This window comes from Accipiter gentilis, chromosome 18, assembly GCF_929443795.1.
Source record: "Accipiter gentilis chromosome 18, bAccGen1.1, whole genome shotgun sequence".
NCBI lineage: Eukaryota > Metazoa > Chordata > Aves > Accipitriformes > Accipitridae > Astur > Astur gentilis.
Genome location: NC_064897.1, coordinates 2,853,139 through 2,876,975, shown reverse-complemented (window position 1 = coordinate 2,876,975; position 23,837 = coordinate 2,853,139). Strand labels below are relative to the sequence as shown.

At 38.8% G+C, this 23,837-nt stretch overlaps 1 protein-coding gene across 2 annotated transcripts in view; it reads right to left on the bottom strand.

Annotated features, from left to right (window-relative positions):
- The window catches only part of FBLN1 (fibulin 1), an 82,500-nt gene extending 76,201 nt beyond the window's left edge, over positions 1–6,299 (bottom strand). For both annotated transcript variants that reach the window (XM_049821486.1, XM_049821487.1), the window contains exon 1: positions 5,821–6,299. In XM_049821486.1, the coding sequence (XP_049677443.1) occupies positions 5,821–5,896 (76 nt within the window). In that variant the 5' untranslated portion in view covers positions 5,897–6,299. The remainder of the gene's footprint in view (positions 1–5,820) is intronic.
- Between the last annotated feature and the right edge of the window lie 17,538 nt (positions 6,300–23,837).

Below are 23,837 nucleotides of genomic sequence, written 5' to 3'. Positions count from 1 at the left end.
GTGCGATTAGAAAATTTCATATAAGGTGTTACAATCGATCTATTGTTAGTCCTGCTCATTTATATAAAGGCCATAATACAAAATGTACTGCAGTAAATAACAGTCTTTAGCTAGATCTTAAAGACCTTTGGATTGAGTCCAAGTATATCTATATATTCAAATCAAATCAACTGAAATAGGAAGGATACGAGAATATGACAGAGCAGGATGTCTTAGAGTATCAAACATACATATGCTCAAGAATTCCTGTATTTTCTCATGTAAAATGGTTACAGGGAAAACATTTTCACACTGGCATTTCTCTATTTTCATCTGACCAGAAAATTAGCAATAACTATGCTTTTATATACTGCTTAAGAGAAACATATCAACACTGTAGGCATGTTTATTGCCGAACATAAAAAAGGGATAGACAATGATGAAAGATTCTGATGTTCTACTACTGACATATTTAAAGAATACTCTGGAAACACTAAGTAGATGGGATATAATATATGGCACAATGGGACAAGGTTTAAGTATGTAAGGAACCACAGACTTTACAGAGCAGGGAGAAAATAAAGATCCGTTTTTTTGGCATATAATTATATAGCAATGATTTAGGGAAGGTTCTCTTTTGGAGAAAACATTACTAAAACTCTCTTATGTGAGATTTTCCTCATTTTTTAAATTATGTATACTGAGCTGCAAATTGGTTATCTAGCTCTTCCAGACTTTCTGCCAAAGTACTGATACTAGAAGCATTCAGTAATTGAAATTTAGTCAGTGATAAGGGCTTCAAAGCTGGAAGATTGTAATATTTCAAATGGATGTACCACTGGTAACATTTGTACAGTTTATTCTTCCAGTGCTTAGTAAATCCTAGGAAACACCCTGAAAAGCTGGAATATACCAGACAAAATATTCCTATATCCATACACCTACTTCTGCATTGATATAAAACATTTTTTTAGGTATTGCTTTCTTTATTACTAAGCTTAAGGTCTTGATTCAGATTTTGACTAGACTCAAAAGTGAACCCTTTAGCAAGGAACATCTTACATCCTTGTGCAGCATGCGTCATTTGTGGGTGCTACCATAATACAGAAAATAATGTACTTCCTATACTTGTGTATAAGTGCCCAAAACTTTATTAGAGATGCCATTCAGCTTTTTTTGAATGAAAATTTTCAATTAAATTGATTAACTGAAAAGAATGTGAATGAGAATTCCTAAGAACCTAGAAATTCAGTTTCTTCTTAAGATCCAACAGCACATGCTTGAAATCCAAAGGGCAATTTCTCAAAAGTTTTAAGTCTAAAGTAGGTTATACCAAGTACAAAGCAGAGACAAAGTAACTCATGAGTGCTGGGGGAAAAAACAGCATTACTTGTTTGAAAAAGTAAAGGCAAGAAGCTTCATTAACTGCATTAGCCAGAGATGCGCCAGTGTATTCAGGAAAGCATTAGCACTGGAGATCCTTCTCTAGGGAGAACTGCTGCATCCTGTTGATCAGAGACGACTTTCAACACAACTTTTACTGGACTGCGCCAGTGTCTTGCCAGAGATGATTTCAGCAGGACAAGAATCCTCACCAAGTCTGATAAACAGGCAGGTTACTGTCACAATTTTTCCCATACTGTACGCACTCTCCCTGTCACTGTAAATTACCCAGTACATCATCTGTATAGGTACTACTTTTACTATTCCTTCTCCACTTACTTGAATTTATTCTGAGCATTTCTAAACTAATTTTTACTCACAAAATACTATGGCCAGTAATCCTTTATATTCTTCTAGGGTTCTTCACTGATCTGTACTGATCCTTTCTCTCCTTTATATTCTGTCTTCTTGCTTCTTGTGGCCTCTTGTTCTGTTTTCCCTTTTGCTCCCAATGACTCCTTCATGGACTTCTTTGTGGACAATTTTTCTATTTTTTACTCACCCTACAGTCTTCTCAATCTTCTGCCTTCACTTCTACATCTTATCATGGAGCAATGTTATCCACTCTCCCAGTTTAATTATCTGTGATGACTGAGCTATTAAAATCTCAACACCTGCCCTACTTCCTTCCATCGAATCTACATGTAAATACATGTGCCTGACGTTTCCTAAGTGCTTTACAAAAACTTTTGCCTATTCTGGCTAAAATGACACGCTTATTTTGTTCTTTCTTAACTTTACTAATTTTCCTTACTCTCTGTCACTGTGAACCATCATGTTTTGCTACGTTTTTCACAAAAGCTTTCGTTCATTTATCTCTTTCATACTAAACCACTCTATGCTACCATTAAAATTCTTGCTCATGCCCCAACATTTTTTTACTTGGATTTCAGCTCTCTCTTTCTTGACCTTCTCTGTCTTGTCCCCTTTTAGTCTCTACAGAAACTTTACTACATCTAGTAAACCCATATTCTCTGTTTACTAAATAGATTTTGCCACCTACTTCTTTAAATCTATCCATAACTCACAAAACAAAACTTAAATTCTTTCATAGTCCCAGGTAACTCTATTTCTGTCAAGTCCCAGAGGGCTAAAACCCATCTTTCATTTCAGAAAATGTTAATAAAAGTATTGTAGAACAAGCTGGTCTTAACACAACTATTTATTAAAAACACATGTGAAGTTGATATGAAACTCACAGAATGGGCTAAAGTGCAACAATAAATAAAATAACTTTTGAAAATGCATTGACCTGCTATCAGATAATGCCTGAAATCTGACAGAATAGTATAAATACACTGCAGTAACTTGATAAGCTAGTTTATGGATTTTCATCTTGGATTTCACTAACATGTCTGCTTTCAATTACACAGATGAAAAACGAAAGTTTAACATCTTGCTCTTCCCCTGATTGCAATAAAATGTCATGTCTGAAATTGGACTATTAAAACAAAACTCAACTGAAAACTAATTTAGAGATAGCACTCATATTTTAGAACCGTATTTTTTGGTAGTATGTGATTTTGGGGGGAGATTTTGTCTATGATAGCAGGCAAGAAAGCATAGATTTAGCCTTTTATAAGTCCTACCTCCACCCATATAATTCTTATAAATTTAGTGCTATAAAAGCACATGTAAAAATCATAATCTTAAAATAAAACTCATTCCACAAAGTCAGTGGAACATTTTTTTTTTATTACAAACTATAAGCTCACCCTGAATAGACACATTTCCAGATGTTTAGTGAGTTAAACTGTCTGTGCCTGTAGTACCAAGACATGCCAAAGACGCAGCTAGAGGATGAACTATTCATACACTGACTGGACACAATGATGCGAGTAATTAATCTTTTTCAGTAGATGGTAGTTTATAGCACAAGGAAAAAAAAAGTTTTTAAAAAATGCAATGTTTACAATAAAATTAAGTTGCATTATAAAATTTAGAAGGTTTTTAAGACCCTTACTCTTGCAAAGAATGACATGCATACCTATATTCACATGCACTGGGCAGTTCCACTGAAGGCAGTCCCTTCTGTTTTTTTTCAGAATGAGGACTTCTAATTAATAGATACTGATGATTTCATGATTCATTAGTAAGGAAAAGCAATTAAGAAAACTGATGGTCACAGGAGGAGGCTGTATTTCAGAAGTATGTTGTCCTAGTAACTTGGCAACTGTATCACTAAAGCATTAAGGAGCTTGTCTTTGCCCCAAGCCCCCTTATCCTAGTCATACAGAGGAACACAGGCTCTGCCCCGAAGAGCCTGCACTTAAACAACATGATCTCACAAGGTAATTACTTCATTTGCCTGCAAAACACAGATGGCCATGTGAAATAATGCAGAAAAAACCCCAAGCCCTCTTACAGCAATTACTAGTAATTATTAAATTAATTCTTAATTTAATAATTACTAGTAATTATTTCACCTGAGCAAAGTCTACTCTTCAAAAGGTAGTGTCCTAAGCAAGGATCCTCATCTGCTTTTAGACATTTAAATCTAATTTTATGCAGTGCACTGTTTTCAAAGTTCTAAGGATGCAGAATTCTCAGTGAAATTAGAGTATGGATTTTTATTTGAGAATAAAAACCTGATATACCCTTCACCGCCCAATTTGGCTATACTTTGTGTTAAAAAAACCCCAAACTTTGAAAACCTGAACTTGTACATTAATTACTTACCAATAGTCCAGTAACTAAGGTTAAATGTACAGAAATTACCAAATGAAATTCTTTGGTGTATTACAATAATGTTGAATGCTTCAAATTGCTATGTCTGTTCATTGTGATACATCAAAGCCACAGTTTTGCTGATGTACTCTGTTGTCTGAGAGAAAGTAGGAGCTATCTTGGGATTCTGGCAATAAATGTTGCTTTTTTAAGCATCTTTATTCTGTCCCTCCTTCTTTAAAAGGAGTGGCTAACATCTATCAAAAGCAAGTATTCTGAAGGATATCTGTGACAAGTGCTGTGCTCTATGAAAATCTAAGAGCCAAAACACTGCAATAGTAACAAATGAATTACTTCACTGGCTTTTGTCTGCCATTGTTAGGCCTAGGCCAGAGACCATATGTTTCCAAATGTTTGCCTGGAGTACAGCATAATCAAGCCTCAACTTTGAATGGCGCCTTGGGGTTATTCTAATAGAAAAAGTCACTTACCTGTTTGCTATGATAAATTCATTACCACCATATGAAAAGTCGTTTCTTTGTCATATCTTACCAGTTATATTTGCATTGGATTGCTGCACTGAATTAAGTCAAGTGAATATCCTCTTTTTATACAGTATTAAGAGAACAGGAAAAAAGCGCACAGTACAGAAGGGGAATTATGGCCTGGGTCCAGATCCCTGCTTTCAAAAGCAACCGCATCACACAGTATCACTCATAAATGTTTCGCATTTTGTCGCCCAAACGCCTGCATCCTTTGCTTCGCTCTTCCTCCTACTCCACCGAGACCTGAAGTAACTGTTGATCCTGTCTCCCATTTTTGGGGGGTTGTAATTCGATCAGACCTGACACCTCTCCTGACCGCCGGTTTCGGGACACATCACCCTCGCCGTGTGCGATTTAAGCCGACGCTCACCGCCCGCTGCCTTTCCTCGCACAGGGTAACGGCGCTGCGGCGGGCGGCAGCGCCGACCGCCCCGACGTGTCGCGATTCCCGGGACACGGAGCTGCAAAAGCCCCGGAGCCGGCCCCGGAGGCCCGGTCGGCCCCGGGCCTGGGGGGGAGAAAAAGGGGGAAAGCCCCGGGCGGACGGCACAGCACAGCCCGGCCCCGCGACCGAGCGACTCACCACCTCCCAGCAGCAAAGTCCGTCCCGGCGGAGCCTCGTACCGACCCTCCGGAGCGGAGCGGAGCGAACGCGCTCGGGTAGCAGCGGCCCCGGGAGCCGGCAGTGGCAGCGGGCGGCTGCGGCGGAGCCGGTGCACGCCACGCCACGCCTTTCTGCTCACTTGAACGTGGCAGCGGCGCTTTAAAGCCTGCCCGGGACGAGCAGGGGTACGGAGAAGAGCCGGGGGGGGGGGGCACACACCGGGAGGGGGGGGGGGGGGGGGGGAAGGAAGCCCAGCCGCCCCATCCCCCGCGGGCCCGCAGCCCGGCCGCCGGCGCCCTCCGGCCCCGGGAGAGGGAGCGGGAGCGGGTACGGCGGGGGCGGCCAGCCCGGGGGACCGGCGACGCTCCCCGCAGCCTCCCGGCCAGCCGGGGCTGCGCTGACGCCCCGCAGCCCGCCGGGGCGCCCGGGACCCCGCGCCGCCCGCCCCGGGGGCAGAGCCGGGCCCGCGGGCGCCGGGACGGCGGCGGCGGCGAAAAGAGGGGGGGGGGGGAGAGCGAACGCGGCGCAGCCCGGCGGACGCCCGCTGGTCGGCTCGGCTCGGCGCCGCTTCCCCGCACTTACCTTGGCCCCGGAGCGAAGGCACCAGCGCCAGGAGCAAGAGCAGCCGCAGCGGCCGGGCCCCGCGGAGGTTGTCCATCGGCCGGGCGCAGCTCCCCGCCGGCGGGAGCACTCGCACCGAGCGGGGGCTTGGCTCTCCTGCAGCGTCCGGTGGGCTCCCCCCTTTTTGCTTGCTGCTGCTGCTGCTGTTGCTGCTGTTGCTGATGTTATCCCAGCCGCCTGAGACCGGTTGGAAAAGAGCTTGCAGGAACCCCCCACTCAGTGGGCTTTACAAAGATTTAATTCACTGCCTACCCGGTTAATTATACAGCCTGCAAGTGCTTAGCAGAACAGAGCCGCCACCGCAGCTCGGAGGCAGAGACCCTGTTGCTTCTGATACCCCTACCTCTCTCCCCGCCACCCCCACACACGCTCTCAAAGTGACTCCCTTCAGCTCGGAAACTTTACAGATACTCAGCGTGAACCTAGGGCCGGCGTGACTGATTCTGTGAAGGAGAAATGCAGCGACTTCTCTCGGTGCCAAGTAGGAGAAAGCCACAAACAAAGGCCAAGCAAAGAAAAAGAAACCACCTAGCAGAGAAAGATAGGTTTAACCTCTGGAGGGGAGATTTTTCAACCCCCCTTCTTGGTCTTGCCGTGGACTTTACTCCAACGCAACTTTTGTCAATAAAAAGGATTTTAAAAAGGAGAGAGATTCTAGAATTAAATTCACTGGGGGGAAAAAAATACCCTTCTTTCCTCCCCCTCCTCTTAAAAAGTCAGGATGAGAATTTCAACCCAAATGAGGCAGGCAGCTCTGCTCTATCTCTCTCCTCCCTTCTTTTTTCTTTTTCTTTTTTTTTTTTTTTTAAACCTCCTTATCTTATTTAAACAGGAACACAAACACTGATAGTGGTCAAAGAAGAGCTGGAGTTGAAAGCACCCAGTTGGCTATTCTGTTGCCAAGATCTTTTAAGATAATGTGGAGGATAACATTTGCAGACAAATGAGCATAGAAACAAATGGAGAGTTCATCACCCCTCTATACTTTGCCCTCAGTTTTACTCAAACAGTTGGAAGTCAGTTTATGTTTACTTGCTAGTTGTGCCACATGGGCTGTGATTGGACTATTCCTCTTACAACTACTCAACGCAACTTTTGAATACCTCTCATCAAAATGTCCAACTGGAAAAAGTATTTAAGGCAGTAAGACTTGAAATTGTGCATGTTTTGTTCTGCACCAGGTCACTCGCTCTTTTCTTTTCTCACACAAGAACATAAAAATGTCCATACAGCCAAGGGTCCAACTAGCCCAATAGCCTGTCTTTAGCAATGATCCTAAATGGTCACCAAAGGAAGAGTAATGAACAAGGAAAACACACATAATTCTCCCAACTACTCTCCCAGCCTCCAGTTGCTTTTGAGTTTGGAGCATTTCCTCAGTGGAACGTGGTTTCTGTGCGCTCAGTAGCTCCCACTTAATTTCTATTCCAGGTATTTATCCTGTCTCCCTATGAGTTCTTGTAAACCTTTATCATCCAAAATATCCTTTGGCAACACGTTTCATGGGTCTACCAGTGACTGTGCAAAGGGCCATTTCCTTTTGTTCCTTTTGAACCTGGCTCCACCAACCTTCTCATGGTGCCTCCTAACTCTATTGCAGGAAGACATATCAAAGAACTGACCCCTACCCACACTCTGAACACCCAGGTCATCTTTTTTTCAACTGCTGTTTCTTTTTTGTTTGGGTTTTTGGGTTGTCATCCCCCCCCCCCCCCCTTTTATTGGGAAAAGCTGGAAAAGGGGATGAAGGATGGACAGCTAATTTTATTTGGGGGTATTTTTTGCTTCCTTCTTCTACACATGCATGTCTACTTCTGTCTCTTCCTTAAATGCCCTAACCCAGTTTACAAGGATCTTACATCAGTTATAGTGGGACCTTGGCAGTGGTTCATCACAACCTCCAAGCTACTGTTTTTCACGTATCAGACAGCTGCAGGACGTAACTAACAAAGATCACACCTTGTCTAAAGTCTGGACCAGTTTAATTGAACCGGTGGAATCCACTCTATAGAAACTCTGGATTCAGTTCAGTATTGGCTTATTTCACCTTACTTTAAAACCTCTCCTAATTGATTAAAGGTGGGTAGAAAGAAGTTCACCAGTGTGACTAAAACAGTGTAAAGTCACACATAACAGCCTGTCCACACATGGAGTTACCCTGATTAACACCATGTGTGGACATTCTTACTCCAGAGTAAGAATTCCTTGTTCCTGTTTAGTTTGCCACCACAAGCTGTTTACCAGAAATGAGACAAATTCAAGCAACAGTTTAAGAAATATTTCTAGAAACCATCACGGCTACGGTCATCTGCAGATCTGATAATAGGTTTTCCCTTGGTTTGGGGTGGAGTTTTTTGCATAATATTAATACACATTTCCAGTATAAATTGGCACTCTCGCCTACAATCGGATTCAGTGGCCTCGAGTACATGTGATTCTAATTACTGACCCCAAGCTTTGTAGTGAGCTAAGCCATGCACTTCGGGCTCAATTCAAAGGTCCTGGAAGTCAATGGAAAGTAAGGGCTTAGAAGAGGGAACATTTTGCATAACCACATTTTTTCTTACATCTGTTTGCAAAGGCCCTGTAATCCTTTGTGTAGCTTTTAAAACAAACAAATTCTTTAATGAGGATTTTATTTTTACTTCAGAAGAATAAAAATCATTTGCAGAAGCTCAGATTAATGAGTAACGACAGCGTAACAAATCATTGCGCAAGTCATTTCCAGGGATCGTGTTGAGAGTAGATACACGCAAGTAGACTGACAAAGAATTTAGAATTACTCTAACAAATCCATTACCATCTATGGCAGCAGGTTCACAGTTGTCATTCAGCTACTTAGTTTCATGGGAACAGGAATTCTTGAGATGGCCTGACTAAGCCTATGTAAGGACATCAACCTCTGCCTAACAAACAAAGCTGCCCCATAGTCCCAGCTGTTGTACCTCCCAGCTCCTCAGTTTTACTGCAGCTCCCAAATCCTGGGGTTTTTTTTCCTCCACTCATCTGTCCCAGAAATAGAGCAAAAGAGAGGGAAAGGAAATTGCTATATCTTCCCTGTTTTCTGGAAGAATGTTGCAAGAAAGAAAATAGATTCACCTAGAAATGAAATCTAACTTGTTACTAAAGGGAAACTCCTTGGGCCCTATGGCAAAAAATGAAGCTACATATTGGCTCTTGTTATGGAAACATGCCGCACTAAAGATGCATAAAAAGTCCCCTCTTCCTTCTTAACAGGAAGAATACATCACTGCCTGCTACAGATGCACCAGGATTTAGAAAAGCCCATGTGGATCTTGCCATCTCCCACCATAAAAATAAGACCCCAAACTCTATAGTAGGCAAATCCATGGCTATTGGAGTACAAATGACCCACTCGGCTTAGCTCCAGACACTAGTATGTGCAAAGTACAATTAGCATTCAGCTTCTTTCCTTGACAAAACACTACCTGAATCTTTTCTGAATTAGAATAGTAAGGAAGGCCTCTGTCCAAAAGACATGTGGCAACTGTGTCACATAATCATTTTAGTATTGGAAGTTTTGGAAATTTTTCAGTTTTAACATCTTAATATTGGAAATGGATTTTTAAGGTTTATGGGCACCACTCTGACTCTTTTGCCTGTCCTTCTGAACAGTATTGGCAGGTTTTCCAATTGAACTAGAACACACCTTTTACAAAAAAAACTTGTCAGAGTTTTCAGAGATGGAGGCACCATAATCCTTGGTTATTTTTTGAGACAATTAATGGCACTACAGATAACAATTTGCTGCTTATTTTGAGTCTAAATCAATCCAGTTTAGTTTTTAATAGATCTCTAGGCTTGTATTCATGTTGAAGTTACTGTGACGATGTGCTCAGTGCTTTGTGCATCATCAGTGACCATCAAAGCACCTTAGGGTAGGTAGTGTACAGGTGGTGTGGTACTGAAGGGTGTGTGTATGGTAGTGAAGGGTGGACACTTCATACGCACCTACCATAACCTTGTTAGGGATTAGCTTGGAATAAAACCTCCCCTTAGATAAGTCTGTCCCCCATGCCACTGGCTCATTTTCATTCTCAAATCCTAAACTACTGACTATCCACACCAAATGGCTACCAGCCTGAGTCATGCCAGGCCCTAGATAAGCAAAGGAAGGTGGGAGGACTGAGAGCCTCCTCTGTTCCCTACTGTGTATGAAACTGTGCCTCCAAGTCTAGCCAAGAATGCTGACCTAGCCACCACCTTTACGCCATCTGGCTTATGATGGCATCTTGTAGCTAAAGTCAGGCAGAGAAGCTGGCTAAGGACTCCTTCTAGAATAATTACAATGTCAGATGAAATTTATAACCATCCTAAATTTGGACTGCTCTTTATATGAATAATATTATATATATATAAAAGTAATGTTACATGTATGCATATATATAATTACGTGGATGCCAATAGCCCAAGCTGCTTATACCATATGGGTAACAATACAGATGCTTGTATCCAAACCAGGCTATCTACCTGGGCTCTATGTTTCAAATACCTAAAGACTGTTAGAAGAGGCTTGCCTTACTTTATAGAGCTGTCCTTGTACAGAGAAACCCTTTCACTGCTTGATTAATCTCTGAATATTTTTTCCTCTTTGCATGGATCAGTTAAATATTCCAGACTGGGACTCATTACCCAGAGTCCTTTTCAATAACATTGCTTCTAAGCATTTTGAGTTTTTACCCATTTGGGGGTTTGCATCCATTTTGTAAGTGTTGCCTACATTTTCTTTTCTTTCCTGTCTGATTAAGAAAAACATATATTGCTATCTTGGACACTCAAAACACACACTGGTTTTCTATTAATATGTATGGGGTCTGCTTCTAAGACAAGGAGGAGTTTATTGGGGCATAAAGGAATGCTTTGATGATCCATGTCATTTCCCTTGTGGCATTACTTGTAGAATTCAGGAATAACTCAATCTGACATTCATGGGGCATTTCCGGCCTCTCCTAGAGATGCATCCTCCCAGTCTCTCAGATCTCCCCCTTCCCATAAATTTCCTTTCCCCTTCTAGACTCTCTCATGTCACTGCAGGCAGCGCTAGTCTTATGTGTGAATAAGCAAGGCGTTTTCCAGGACCTGATGCCTAGGAAGGCCGGGCTCTGTTCAGTTAAGCTGGAGAGCAGTGTGAGTCACGCACACATGGATTGGAAGATACAATGGCATCTGCCTTAAACTCTGCTTGGGGCCTCCACAAATCTAACAACAGCAGGGATCAGTCATTATTTTAGCTGCAATCTCTCAGAGGGTGACTCTTAAATTTGTCAATCAGCATCTGTACCAATGGTTATTTTCACTGTTCCAACAAAAATAAAATCTCATTATAAAGGGTGGGGAAAAGCCATCAATAAAGTAAATGGCCATTCTGGCAAAAGGCCATTTCCTTTCCTGACATCCCAGATAAATCTGAGCTCCATCCCTGTCAAACAAAAATAATATCCAAGTATGTGACCAAATGATCTTTGGGAAACAGAAAATATACAAGTGAATATAAGAAATTTCAGGTTTGCATAAATAAAACTCCTGAGTCTGTTATATCTAATAGCTTAAAAGCAGGAGCACACAGTTTTCTACGCTTCCTCATGATCACTTAAAATCTGCTTCATTCAGTGCTAGCTATTTCATTGTTGTTTTATGAATTTGCTGTATTATTTACAAATGTTTTTGCATAAGTCTAAGAAAGCAAGAAGCCATCCTATCCATCTGCAAACAGTCCCAGCCTGCCAGAATTTTTATCTTACCAGTAGAAACTGTGATTTATACTCAGTATAATGTAAGCAGTCAGCGGAAAGAGTATGAACATTGATAAAACTCTACAACAAATTCATGTATACTGGGTTTCCTCCTTTTCCCTCAGCCTCATAGACAGTCTCTGTTTCTTTTCCTCAGTCTCAGTTTCTTTAACAGAGGTTGCCAAACTTTATTTATTCATGTACCACATCTTTTAGACTTTACAGCCTTGGGCTGTAATATCTTTGTCCCAGGAACCCCAGATCATCCTTGGTGGCCTGATCCTACTACAAACAGATGTTAATAATATACACAGGGAGTGGGGCTTGCATTTATACAATGCTTACACAGTTGTGAGCGGTGTCTATGAGAGGACACCTTAATAAAAATTAATTTAAAAGTTATTGTAGTGTAGCAAACTGTTTGGAAGAAAAATATTATAAACTTACCATATTTTCTGGCACGATTCTACAGAAGCTGGCTGACATCTGAGATATGTGAAGTTGGTGTACACTGTCTCTTAATTGGAAGGGTGGATGGATCAGAATGTCTTTGGACAGCTGCAAAAGGAAAAATAAACAGATTAGCCCTATTAAAGGAACCTAATGGGTTAAGCTGTTCCATGCTGCATGTACCCTGTGGCTCCCAGTTCTCAGGGCAGACATTTTCATTTGTATATACTACATCATTAGCCACAGGCCATGTAGATGAGGAGACTGGCTCAGAGGCTTTGGAGAAGAGCTGTAGTATAATTTAAGTTTTGCATAAAAATTGAGTTTTCTGTCTGTCAGGGACTACTCTGACACTCCTTTCTTAGCTCCTGGCTGAGCTCTGGAAGCAGAGCTAGCAACAGAATTTAGGTTCGAACTAAAAACACTCAAACCCACCAGCCCTGTACTACCCATTCTATTCAAGAAAACCCTTTGTTCTCACTCTTATTTCTTTCAACTGCGATCTCACAACTGTTCTTAGATCTAGTCATAGAGTTTGGGACTGAATCAATGAGATACTCCTATAAGAGGGAAGAACAGTCCCCAGTGCAATGTCTAAAAAGAGGGTGTGACATACAGACAGACAGCAGCAAGTTACGCCAAAGGGAGGTAGAAAAAACATGCTCAGTCTGCTCTCAGAAATGATCCTCCACTCTCCCAAGTCCTAACTATTTAGGAATTAATTGTCTGGGAGAAATGTGGCCTGCTAAACAGCAAGTTTGAGCAGACTTTAACAGAGGTTCTCTTTCCAGCTCTCTAGCTGGCTTATGTCTTTTGGCAAGACATTCACCACTCTGTGCCTCATTTTATCTATAAGAATAACCTGATTTGTAAAATGTTTTGAGCTCCATAAAATTAAACACGCTGCATAAGAGTTAGCTGTTATAAACTAGCAACCTCAAGCCATTAACTTCGTGTGAATGTGTTACAAAGTAATTTAGACCAATTTTAGCTTAACTTCTATTTCCCCTGTTTAAAAGCAGCATCCTATATAGTCAGCTATATTAGAATAATGTTAGCGTTCAGAATAGCTCTCATATTCTTTTTTCTAAACTTAGAAATGTACAGACAGCCAAATTTCCAGCTGAATACCAGATATATATCTTTGCTTTAATAGTTATTCCATAATTTGTACTTTACTTCTGAAATGTTCCAGAAACATACAGCCCAGTCATTATGAGGATCTAACTTGTGCATGTAATAGCATCATTGCAAGTCAGAAAACAGGATTCTTTAAAGATTTTAGATTTCCCATTAAGTAGGTATATTCTCTGTGTATTCAGGAGTAATACAAATTGTCTGTTAACTCTGCTTACTATAAAGCAGATAGCTAGTAAGAAAAGTATTTGCAGAATCATTAACATGAATCCAGAAAAAGAAGTTTCTTTATTTGTAGCTTTCACTTTTTCTCTCGGTTTATGCAATGTACTGTATTTAATAGCTCTGCTAAAGACGAGTGAAATCTTGGCTCTACAGAAATCATTGGCAAAATTCCCACTACTTCAGTGGGGCCAATACTGCTGTTAACTCTTCCCTACAAGGAAAATCCAGATTGCCTAAGAAACTGACCTGCCTCTGTTAATACCACAATCCAGACTGCTTGCAAGTTGAACTGACCTTGTACAATTACTAATGCTGTTATTCTTGAGAGTTTGCCAAATCCTCAAGACAAAACTAGCATCATAAATTATCCCCAAACTTTTACCTTGGGGTAAAACAAACCTTCTCACTTTATAAATGAAAGCACCTATGCATACTTATATCTTCCAATAGTTTCACTGACAGTTTAACTTTTATAGAAATTACAAAAATTCATTCTCAGTTTCAGAAAGAAACTGTGTTTCTTAAATAAATACTGATTAAATGTTTTGCCCTCAGGTCCAACGTTTCACTATAAATGCACTAAAATATACAAAATTTAGTGAAATATTAGTATATTATTTTGTATCTCCTGAAGCTATCAGAATTAAGGATCATTTAAATGTATGTTTACACCAGACCATTCATTACTGTGCTTAGTATGTTTCAGCTTGCCTGTTACCATCAAAATATAAAGATGACTTTGTGAAAAGAAAAAAAAAAGCACTTAAAGGACATATACGCACAAAGTACGGAGACGCACAGATAACACCTCCACACCTTCCATTAAACACTCAGCAATCTACTTCAGTAATCTACTGAAGTTTCTACACTAATTTATTTATAAAGTACCTTGTTCCTCAGATCTGTTCCATCTAGCAGCAGCAATACCAAAAGCCAAGACTGTTTTGTTTGCTTCATTTACTGAAGCCAGGGCATTAGTATCAATCATAATTTGACCTTATACTGCATATTCTGCTACTTAGCTATACGTTACAATCATGACTGGTTTGGTTTGGTCGCATCATGTTTTATGTGATGCATTGTGTGTAACTTAATTCTACCCATTCCCTGACCACTACAGAAGGATTGAAAGCCAGGTCCTGAACTGTCACCAGATAAGAAGAAACTCTGCATTCAACATGTAACAGGAAATTGAACAACATTGTCATAGTGCAACAAAACCCCTAAAAATCCAGCAATGGAGAGTTCTCTGTAATGATATATTGAGGATCTTCCATATTTAAAGCACTTTGCTAAATATACTGAATGCAGATACATGTTAGTGGTCATTGAATAAATCTCTGCGTCCCCTTGAGAACTCTTTCTAAGTGCTTAGATGCATTTTTCTTTTGAACTCTGTGAAGTCCTGCAATGGATGTTAAAGTACTGTTGTCCTGTTCCTAGGTGAAAGAAAGTTAACTGCTCTGAACCAGCAAAGCTAAGAATAGCTTTAACTTTGCGAGTAATTGCCACTGAAGTAAATGGTAATATTTCTATTGCAGTGCTGTAAGACTTGTTCTCATGAGATGGTATGTAGTCTGATTTCAATATAGCAAAACACTTCATCATTTTTTTAATAGTCTTATTAACTTCAGTGGGATTACCCACACACCTTAATTTATATATGCCTTTAAATTCTTTACTGAACTGGGTTATATAAAGTGTCCTAAACAGAAAAGCTCACTCATGCTTTTCATTTTCCAAAGTATATGTTGGGAACTGTAGTCTTTCACTACTATTTCTCAAGTGCTATTTAAAAGCTAGCATTTGCCAGACTCCATCATGGGTCAAAAGAATCTTTTTTGCATACACACTACTCATGCCTCCTTCTGTATTTTCTGACAGCTCACACAATTTGACGTCCTTTTGACTTCATCTGTTGTTACAGTGATCTATTTCCTTTATTAGAAAAGCCAGCCTTACTAAAAATGTCTGTAAATTCTCTCCTGTTTTGCTGTTCTCTTTCTGGTAACAAAATCCATGCTGGAGCTCCTAAAGTTTTCACTGCTAGATTTCTATTCAACTCAATATTGGGGAAGAGGACATGAATAATAATGTCAGCATTGCTTTTATATGTCTAAAACTGACCTTAGATTTCAAAAAGGTGGAATAGTCCGTTTCTGTGATATTCTGAGTTTATTTCTTCTGTGAAGGAAGCAATGACTGTTCTCCTTTCTAGCTAGCTTGTCACTGAACTTTTCTTCAGAAATTACTTTCTTGATGAACAGACACGAGAGTGTGTTTGTATCTCAGGAAAGTGTATCCAATATTCACTTGAATCAGGAATGAAGACACAGTAGTAGGGACTTTCAGTAGACTACAGGCAAACACACTGTCACATCACTGTGACTATTATTCATTGTGTTAGCTAAATGTAAGCTGCTTCAGGCATGGTTATACATGGTAGAATCACTCCTTTATTTCATTACACAGACACTAGCTGTATACTGCTAGAGTATCTGGCAGTGTGCTAGCAGGATAGCAAGGTCAAAAAGTGCTTATCAGATTTTATCAGTCTTTATACTGCTTTCAGCATGGGCTCTTTCAAGCTTATTATGAGTATTCACAGTATTTTCTAAATGTTTTCCTATGGTCTTATGTCCTATGTGGCCCTTATGTCCAGACATATGATGACAGGGGAACCTCAAAATACCTCTTCCTAACATTTATTTTTTTAAACTAATACAGGTGCTAGAGAAAGCTTCTGTCATATCTATGAACAACCATTTATAAAGCTTTCATTTAAGAATACAGCCAAAGAGCAAGAAGTTATTTGTACTTTTCTTCCATCTCAGGCTGCAGTTTAATTATTTCACACCTGGTATTCTTTGGGTTTTTTCTTGTTTTTTCTTTTTTTCTTTACAGTCATTTTGATGATTGCTTTGGCTGTCATAGAACCGTTGTGTTCCACAGTTATTCTCTGCTTTTGTGCCACACTGATTAATAAAGTCACTTTAAAGTTCCTTTGTTCTGAGTAATGTAAAAGGGTTTTGTTTACAATCTCTCTCTGATTAACAGACACAGTTGAGCAATATATACAGCAGCCTGCAGCAATTTTAAGTTATACACTATGACTGCAAAGGCTGTATACCACTTGAGAGCCAGAATGCACACATAATGATTTTTGTTTATCTCTGTCTGTCCCATGTGACACTTTAAAATTTATACTTTTTTTTTTTTTTTTAGAATGTGAGAAAATGCTCAGCCGTGTGAGTTTGTCTGGCTCACATTTTACTCAGTTTGTACTACTTTCGGCTTTGGCCTTCCCATTTACCACCCAGGTTGTATTTTATTTGGAGGCATTTTCATCATGCTCCTCTCTATTTCAGAGGACTCAAATAAAAATAAAAAGAATAGCTGTTTTCCATTGTACATAGGACAGTGGGCTGACATTTCCTTTGCAATGTGGGATTGGAGCTGTCACTATAGCACACGTGTAATTACATTTATACAATGAATTGGTTAAGCACTCTTAGCTATCACAAGAACAGGATATGTATTTTCTGGGACACACACACACAAAATTACTTAATTTACTTAAATTACCACCTTCTCTTTTGACCCTATGAAAAGCACCCATAATTATTTGTGAAACAGCACCAAAATGCTAATTTTGAGCATGTATTTCTTTGCTTGTTTGTGTATTTATGTATATATGCTTGCATTTTTATGCTGGCCTGGTTTTTGGATCAATACATCCCCAGTTCCAGCTGAAATGCATGGGAGGTTAATGTTCAGTGTCTCTCAAAATGAAGATTTCTTGTTTAAAAGACCATTTGTACATTTCAGCAGGTTAGATGTTTTTGCCTCAGGACTCCAGCTATAATTTCAGAAAAAGAATGAACAGATACATAGTCTAAAAAGTCATCCATGGCATGAAGAAAAACAGAAGTCATATCATAACCAAAAATGCAAAGAAGTATAAACATATATATAGTCAAGATTCTCAACTGTGCAAATCCTCATGGCTCCACTCATTTTAACAAAACTGTGCCAATTTACAACAGAAGAGGATTCCCAGCTCTTGGAAAAAAAGGAGGTGGAGTATCCTACATATTTCTGTATTTCTATATGTAGGATAGGAAGTTTACTAGTGTTTCTTCAAAGATACTATAGTTCATATCTTTATTTTAAAAAAAAAAAAAGAAAAGCCTTTTAAGACATCCTAGCCAAAGTTTTAAAACTTAGACTTGGAAAAATACCAATCACTGTAAAATCAGACCTTTAACACATCATGGTATAAAGCACTACACTTAGCTGTAATACTTAAAAATATTCTGACACTGCTTGTAAAATCATATATAGGACTTGGATTTAACGTTCCTTCTGTTATTACATTTCCCTTCTCCTTTTTTTATGTCTTTTTTTTTTTTTTTCCAGAGTAAAAACTTCTTAAAGCCTCTGCTTCAAATGAAAGAAAATCTGGTCCCAGATGTCACTAATTGGGAACAGGTTAGCAGAGGGATTTAAGCAGAGATGCCTGAAGTTACAATTTATCATGTGGGATCTGACAACAGCCTATTTCACTAGGCTCTTTCATTTAGTTTCTATGAGAATAAGCTTTAACTAGTACCACGCAAAACACAGAGGATACATTTAAGCAGGAAAATTGCATTAATACAGGTCTTTCTAAATGCTATTAGTGTTTGCAATATACTATATACCATGTAAACATCTCCTTTCTATCCATAGGTTTGGCATAAGCACAGATTGAAAAAGAAGTCCATTAATCAAAGTATTTTGTTTCTCATAACAAGCAACCTGTTTCTTAACTTCTGGCATTTAAAAAGTAAATTTAAATTGAAAGAGTTAAATGTCTCTCACCAGATCATTAGTTAAAGAACATTTAAAAATTAATTTTCTGTAATAAACAAGATATTTGGAGAGGGAAGGAGTAGAGGGAATTGTGGTTAGTTATGATGTAGACTTGGTTTTGCTGCTGGAATCAGCAGGAATTTTGCCATTAATTTGAAGGGTAGAAGGATCAAGCTAACTACATTACAGTTGCACTAAACAAATTAACAGAAATACTTACTGCCCACAGGGTTAAAATAGGCCATACTTAATTTGAAATCTAGTCTTTAAAAAAATAAAAACATCTAATTACAAATAATCAAGACAGTTTTGTACGTTTACATGCAAGCTTGGTCCAAAGACCACTGAAGTCAACTAACAATTCTTAACACATTTCAGCTAGGTGAAATTGCCTGATATGGCTTACTATCTGCTAATTATTTAATTGACTGAGATACTAGCATTTGTGCTCAATTAAAAATGTTGAATTAGTATTTATAAGCCTCTTTTCCTACAATACAATGTAAAAATGTAATTGAACATATAAATTCTGGCATGCTCCAAATTACAGTATTTTGTGGGCCTTATTATCCATTGTCCTGCGTCTCATGGGAGTCATTAACACTAGTGCTAATTGTGCATAAGACAGAATAACAGTGGGGGTCTTCTTTCATTTTCTTTGCTTTGTCTCAAATGACTATATAAGCATCTGAGCAAGAGTTAGGTCCACTGAAGTCTATGGCAAAATTCTCTGTACTTCATGGGAAGTAGGATCCAATCCAAGTTATGCGAAACATTTTATGTGGTGGCGATGACTATAGACATACTCTGTCCTTCAAATAAAATGAAAACTATCAGGCAGTTGGTATGTACACATATACTAATTAACCATACATCTATTATTCTAGGATGTCATTTATTCATGTGTAAATTCTTTTTACTCTTAATTTCATGGTCTTGTGAATATTAAGATCTGCATTTGAATACTGCAGTTGAGATACACTGGTTCTAAAAAGAAAGGTTTTAAATAGTGAGATCCCATTTTCTTTTTCAAGATCACTTTTTATTGCTGGATCCATAGCTCATTATAATTATTCTGATATGCAATACTACAGAGTCTGACTCCCTTTCCTGTTATATTAGTCTTTGCATACTGTGATGTATTGTGGGAGCCAGACAACTACTGGACATTGAGGAAGGTGTATCCCCTTTGGAAGCCTCGGCTCAGAAGGGAGATGGACTTAAAACTGAATTTCAACAAAAATTGAGTTTTTCAATTTGAAGAAAATCGAGGTAAATTTTTTACTTAGTGCAACTGGCAGCTGCACCTGAATCCTAACATGGAGTCATCTTCCTGTTCGTGTAAAAAGATTCTGTAGTTTTTCTGTTCATTTAATCCCTTGTTTCTCTAATGGGTTCACATAAAGCCTCCAAACAGATCAGCTCAGAAGGCTTAACAATGTGGGTGAAATGGAGAAGAGCAAACTGCCATCTTCTTATAACAATTGTGTGAAACAAGCAAGTAAGTCCACAAGTTAATTTTTCACCAATTTGTCTTAACAGGATATTTCAAGATCTCGAAGGCAATGTCCAAAGTAGTCTTTCAAGCTCAGAACGTCTTATCTTCAACATTTAGTGAGGAAACAAAATGGTATCCACCCTGAACAATAGCAGGAGTGGCAACTTTGGCTTGGGAAGATGAGGGAATTGCCATATCTGCCTTATATTATGTTATGTAGCCATACACCTCCACACCAGACTGGGACAGAAGCAGGCACAGCCACAGACATTTTCAGTGCATGCAACAAGCTTGCATGAAGACTTAAAGCAGATCCTCATGACACAAAACACTGAGGTGGCAACATCACTACAGAATGCAGTAGTACTTTTTTGCCCGTGAACTGGAGCAGGCAAACACTGACATATGCTACTCAGCTCCCATCAAACTGTAAATATATGCACGCAATGTGACCAAACACTGGAAATACATGAAGTACAGCTGTTTGAAGTGATAGCCAGACATAACCAGCATAATCTTATAACTAGTAGTGCAGGTATACAGAGGGATAGGAGCAACTCATTGAAGCATTTGCTCTGCTGCACTGGTAACTGGGGCCTTCCCTTCCAGCTCTGTGACTGTTTGTGTCAAGTCTGTAAGGGTCTAACAGGTCCCCAGTTGAGGCACTAGCAGAACCTTGGAAGGGATCTTGGAGGGGTCAGAATGAAAAATGTTACTTGGAGGCAAAATGTACAAATGCTATTTCTGGTTTTATGATGTCCATAGTGTGCTCACAGCATTCATTACTGGTAGGTACTGTTAGTTATGAGTTGAACATTAAATTCATTATGGAAACTAAATACAAGCCCTGAGATTACTATGAGAACGAAAATCAACATTATAGCATTTTTACAATTCTCTCAATCTTCTAGAAGTACTAAGAGAAGAAGAAAAAGACTGTAATGTCCCAAAGTAATTTAAAAGCACATCTTTTTGTTTGTACCTTCTGTGTCTCCTTTCAAATAGCTAGTTTGGCTTCCCAGTGAGGAACAGGAAAAATAAATCTATTATGCTCATCGGAAGTATAATTTTCAGACTACATTCAGTTCCTATTAAAAGATATCCATACAGGCATAGGTCTCAAATCTGTCCTACAGGGCTAAAGAAAACAAGGCAATGCAACTTCTGCTGTAGACTAAAATTTTCATTGCTCCTAAACTAGCCATTTGCAGCTGCTTTAGAATTTGAATTTCAAACAGAGTTGCCTATACTAGGCCCTCTGATGTACTAAGGCAAATTTTTAACAATACAAGAAAGATAATATAGTAGAGCCTTTTTGGCAATTTGCCTGAATCCAAACATGTATCAAGATAGAAATTGTTTGGTTATGTCAAAAGTGGCATACATTACTTTAAGAAACAGACCTATTCAGCAAGGAATTTAAACAAGACCTTAACTTTTAAGTACCTGACCAATGCTCTTAATCGAACAAGATGACTCCTGTTTAAAGTGATAAAGTATGTTAAGCATCTTCCTGAATTAAACCCCTATACACAGGAACTGATGCACTCTGTCTTATGATTTAAGTAATATGCTAAAGTATAAAAAATTCTAAATGCCATCAAGCAAACTGGCTAATAGCATTATTTATTAGAGCTAGAGGAGGAGAAAAAAAAGTTAAAATAACAAAATTATGATCTACACTGCCTGTATTTTTAGACTTGAGTCTTGGATGATCTGATGTTGGTAGCAAAATTCTTAGTGTGTTTTCCCTCCTTCATTCAAAACTTCAAAGATACTCTTATTCCAACTGAAAAATTTTGAATTTTTGCACTTTGTTATTTACTAGATGTGCAGACCAAGAAACAGGCTGCTGTCTACTACCTGATATTGTTTTATTGCACATTATCTGACATTAAGAACTAAAGTGATTTGCTAACCTTACAGAAGATTATGATTACTGAGGGTTAATATACACTGCAAGCAACAAATAATATAAGCAAAAGCCTTAATGTAGTAAGAAAATTCCTAATTTGATCAGAAATCTTGTACTAGATTGCTAGATATACTATATACGTGTGTATAAATATATATAAAAATACATAAATTTTCTAATCACTCAGCAGGAGTCTAGGTGGAATTCAGAGTCCTAGTGTGCTAACTAGAAGACTTAACTGTGAACTGGGTAGGCATGTTAATGATGGACAGTGTGGTAGCATCTGGATAGACAGTGAATAAATAGTGATTTCACTATTTATCCCTTCATCAGTTTTTTTATGCTAATATAAAAATATTATTTTCAAAATCCTAAACTTGCATAAATCTCATGAAGTTGAACAAAAAAGAGGATTAATTGCTGTTAACAGCATTAAGCTGTAGTTAATAATGTAAAATATACTCTTCTTAAATCCCTGAAATCCATTAAAGAAATGTTATGCATTGTAGCTGTGGTGGACTGAATGTTAATCTAATGCATACGCTTTGGGAATGTCCATTCATACATAAATTCTCAGATGAAATATTTGAAAGCATTAATATAATCTTGGACAGCAATATTCTTCTAGATCTTAAACTGTTTACTTTGAGGTTTTAAGAAATATATGCATTAAGGAACCACATAATTTTTTGTTGAGTCTTAGCTGAAAAAAAGCCCCAGTTGATTATTCAGAAAAAGACATTCTAAAGTGTTACACATTCTGGAGTGTTACAGGAGCCTCAGTGAATCAGCAAATGCAGAACACTATTCTGCTTGAATGAACAACAGAATACATTTATGGAACAGTCATGTTTCCTGGAAAATCATGATTAAAATCAGCTTGGGTTTGAACTCTTTGGTTTTTTCTCTTTTAGGCTTTGGGGATGAAAATTTAAAACAGAAACATGAGTTTCTACTCACCCTCCATTGAAAGTGTGTATGGCAGCTCAATAATCTTAAAGAATAAGAGAAGAGAAGAATCCCTAATTAAAGTGCAGAAGTCAACATAATTTTAACCAGAATCATTACTCTTTAATATTGCCTGTATGCTATTTTATGCCCCAGTTTTCAAGGACAACAAATACGATGAAATATCTAAACCTGACTGCAATTCAGGCAGATTTGGAAGCCAGGCTCCCTTAATGTTTTATGAAAATATCAGCTCTAAATTCTTAACTTAGGTATCTCAATAGCCTAATAACACAGAACACCACATGCCCAACAACCTCTAACTGGGTGACTTTGGTCTTTATTGTTTTCTAAAAAGAAACACATTATTTGCACTTCTTATATTCTCAGCATGAGTGCTCAGCATCTGCAACTGAGCAGAAGAAGTAAGGCTCATACAAGATCAGAAATGCATCTATGGATTTGAATCAGGGGTCTATTTAGCCTGGTATCTTTTTTTCTAACACTAGCTGTAAGTGGATGCTCAGCGAAGAGCAACAGAGGAAAAAACAGACTTGACTTTCCCTTCAGTAGCCCCTCAGTCTACAATTATATTCAGGTCACGCAATTTCCTGAGCTTAATGGAGTTTTTCTGTTTTGTAATCTTCAGTGGATTTCTATTATAAGTGCTTGTCCACTCTCCCCTAAAATACACATGAGCATCTACAATGCTTTCTGGAGAGCAGTTCCATGGATCTGTTGCCCTTTGCATAAAGAACTACCACATTATATTTGTTTTGAAGTTGGCTTAGCCAGCTTCATTTGATGGTCCTTATTTTTTGTATGAGAAGAAACAGTGAACAGCTGATCTGCATCAGCTGTCCCCATGAAAGCCAGGATTCTGTGGATCTGTCATCAGCCCTCTAAATCACCCTTTTTGGAGTTAAAAATGCCTAGCCTGCTAATCCATCCCTTCTATAGAAACTCCATACCTTCATCACATTTTTGCGTTATCTGAACATTTTCCAGTTTTAATATACTCCTTTCTGAGATCAAGGCATCAGAACTTGCATAGTATTCAAAACAGGGTTGAACTATAAATGTACATGGTGGCATAATGGTGTGGTATAGTGGTGTTCTGTTTTCTTTTCAGTCCTGAAAATGCCTAACAGTTGATTTGTATTTTTGACCGTCATTGAGCAATGAATCAATGTTTTAT